General features: G+C 40.0%; 1 protein-coding gene across 1 annotated transcript; it reads left to right on the top strand.

The window, feature by feature from the left end:
• Positions 1 to 1999: 1999 nt before the first annotated feature.
• On the top strand, positions 2000 to 2405 carry LOC116480144 (ubiquitin-like protein 5). Its single transcript, XM_032172085.2, has one exon. It carries the CDS (start codon positions 2073 to 2075, stop codon positions 2292 to 2294), a length of 222 nt encoding a protein of 73 aa, XP_032027976.1. The 5' UTR covers positions 2000 to 2072; the 3' UTR covers positions 2295 to 2405.
• Positions 2406 to 2800: the final 395 nt, after the last annotated feature.

The following is a 2800-nucleotide window of genomic DNA, read 5'->3' on the forward strand; positions in this document are numbered from 1 at the left end:
TGGGATTACAGGCCTGAGCCACCGCACCTAGCCCACTTTCTGTAACTCTTACCGTTACTTTCTGTTTTGGTAGTGGCTATCCTAAAGGGTGTAAGGTGTTGGCTTTGACTTACATTTCCCTGATGATTAGTAATGTTGTGCATGTTTTTATATGCTTAATGCCCATTTGTATATCTTCTTTGGATAAATGTCTATTTAATTCCTTTGCTCATTTATTAATCAAGTTATCTTTTTTTGTTATAAAGTTGTAGAAGTTCTTTATATATTCTGAATATTAACCCCTTATCAGATATATGGTTTGCACATAGACCTTTAAATTACTATTATTATTCCTGCTCTTCCCTTATAAAGTTATCAGTCTATTTAATTCTAGAAATGTCATTGCTTCCTAGAGATTTGCTACACATACTACATCTTTATTTCAAATCAAGAATCTGAGAAATCACACCACCTCTTTTGCAAAACCAGTGGTGTTACTGGTGCCAGAAACTTTCTTCCCACTAGCTCCAGTCACTTGGGGCTCTTAAAATAATAGAGGACACAAAAACCATTTTTTCTCAATGACTCTCAGAACATTTTATTGCCTGTCACATATTATTACTGTTGTTATGGCTTGCTTGTGTCCCTCCTCCCAAAAAATATGTTGAATTCTAATCTCCAGTACCTCAGAGTATGATCTTATTTGGGAATAAGGTTGTTGCAGATGTAATTAGTTAAGATGCAATCATGCTAGAGTAGGGTGGGCCTCTAATCCAATAGGACTGGTGTCCTTGTAAGAAGGCAACACGTGGCAAAGACACACAGGGAAAATGTCATGTGATGATGAAGGCAGAGATTGGAGTGATGCAGCCAGCTGCCAGACAAAGAACACCAAAGGTTGCAGCAAACATCAGAAACTAGGAAGAGGCAAAGGAGGATTCCCCTACAGGTTTCAGAGGGAGCATGGCCCGGCCAGCACCTTGGTTTCAGACTTTCAGCCTCCACAACTGAGAGATAATAAATTTCTGTTGTTTTATGCCATCTAGTTTGTGGTACTTTTTAATGGCAGCCTTTTTGCTTCTGTTTATATTCTACAATTTATACCATGTCTTGGCCTTAAATTCAGTATTGGGCTTTGAATATTCCAAATACTTAAATAGACATTTTTCCAAAGAAGATATACAAATGGCCAGTAAGCATACAAAAAGATGTTCAACATTACTAATCATCAGAAAAATATAAGTCAAAGCCACAGTGAGATATTGAGATATCACCTCACACCCTTTGGGATAGCCACTACCAAAACAGAAAGTAATGGTAACAGTTACAGAAAGTGTTGGTAAGGATGTGAAGAAACTGGAACCCTGGGGAACTAATACAGCTGTCAAACTATCTGAGCCTGCCTCAGAGAGAGGAACGTCTACAAAGATTTTATAACTACCCCTGCCAATCCCCACTGCCCAAATAAGAATATATTCTTTCACCTCCCAATTCTGCTTCCCTGAGCACCTTGGAAACCCATAAAATGAAAGGAACACATGAGATTCCTGGTATTTGTCTTATCCGGGTACTTTGCTTCCTTTTATATCCCACGATTCATACCACATCTTGGCCTTAAATTCAGTATTGGGCTTTGAATATTCCAAATACCTAAAGTTCACAAGTCTGAGAGGTTGAGTTCCATTATAAGAGGGACTCAGAAAATTTTAGAGACGTTCTAAAAAAATTAGTGATGAGCAACAGAAAAGCCATTATGAAATGTTTGGCCACTCAAGCTATTCTGCCTTGAGGAGATAATGTCTGACACTCACCAGAGAGTGGGGAAAGGCATAGTATATAAAGTGTTCTGCTATTATAAAATGCATTTCCGTTCCATTCAACTTTTTATAACACGCATTCACCTTCTCTAGCATCAAACTCTATCGTATGGCATTTACATTACAAATTTTTAGCTCAAAATAATATCTTCATAATTTGCTCAAAAGTTGTACTACGTATTGGTGTCTCAAAACAACAGATACGACCGGGGTTCAGCGCTCGGGTGAGGAGCTGGTGGCGTTGGCAGGTTCCAGGCGATTCGAGGTCCAGCTAGGATGATCGAGGTTGTTTGCAACGACCGTCTGGGGAAGAAGGTCCGCGTTAAATGCAACACGGATGATACCATCGGGGACCTTAAGAAGCTGATTGCAGCCCAAACTGGCACCCGTTGGAACAAGATTGTCCTGAAGAAGTGGTACACGATTTTTAAGGACCACGTGTCTCTGGGGGACTATGAAATCCACGATGGGATGAACCTGGAGCTTTATTATCAATAGATGAGAATCCTCATCTTCCTGCCCCGCTTTGCTCTCCCATCCTCATCCCCCACACTGGGATAGATGCTTGTTTGTAAAAACTCACCTTAATAAACACTTAGATGTTAAAAAAAAAAAAAAAAAAAAAAACAGATACTTCACGACACATAATATACCTACTTTCCAACATCAAGAAAGTATACCCAGTGAAATTTGTATGCTGTTTATGCTGCCTTTTTGCCTTTTTACAGTTTTCTACTCAAATGGCTCTTGATTAGTGAATTAATCCTAAGCAGGGTGGCAGGAGGAAATGCCATGGGTATAGTGTATATTATTCAAATGTATTTGTAGAAAGAAGACCAGGCCAGGCGCTGTGGCTCACGCCTGTAATCCCAGCACTTTGAGAGGCCGAGGTGGGCAGATCACCTGAGGTCAGAAGTTCGAGACCAGCCTGGCCAACATGGTGAAACCCTGTCTCTACTAAAAATACAAAAATTAGCCAGGCATGGTGGCAGGCGTCTGTAATC

This window comes from Hylobates moloch, unplaced genomic scaffold, assembly GCF_009828535.3.
Source record: "Hylobates moloch isolate HMO894 unplaced genomic scaffold, HMol_V3 SCAFFOLD_3, whole genome shotgun sequence".
NCBI classification, from domain to species: domain Eukaryota; kingdom Metazoa; phylum Chordata; class Mammalia; order Primates; family Hylobatidae; genus Hylobates; species Hylobates moloch.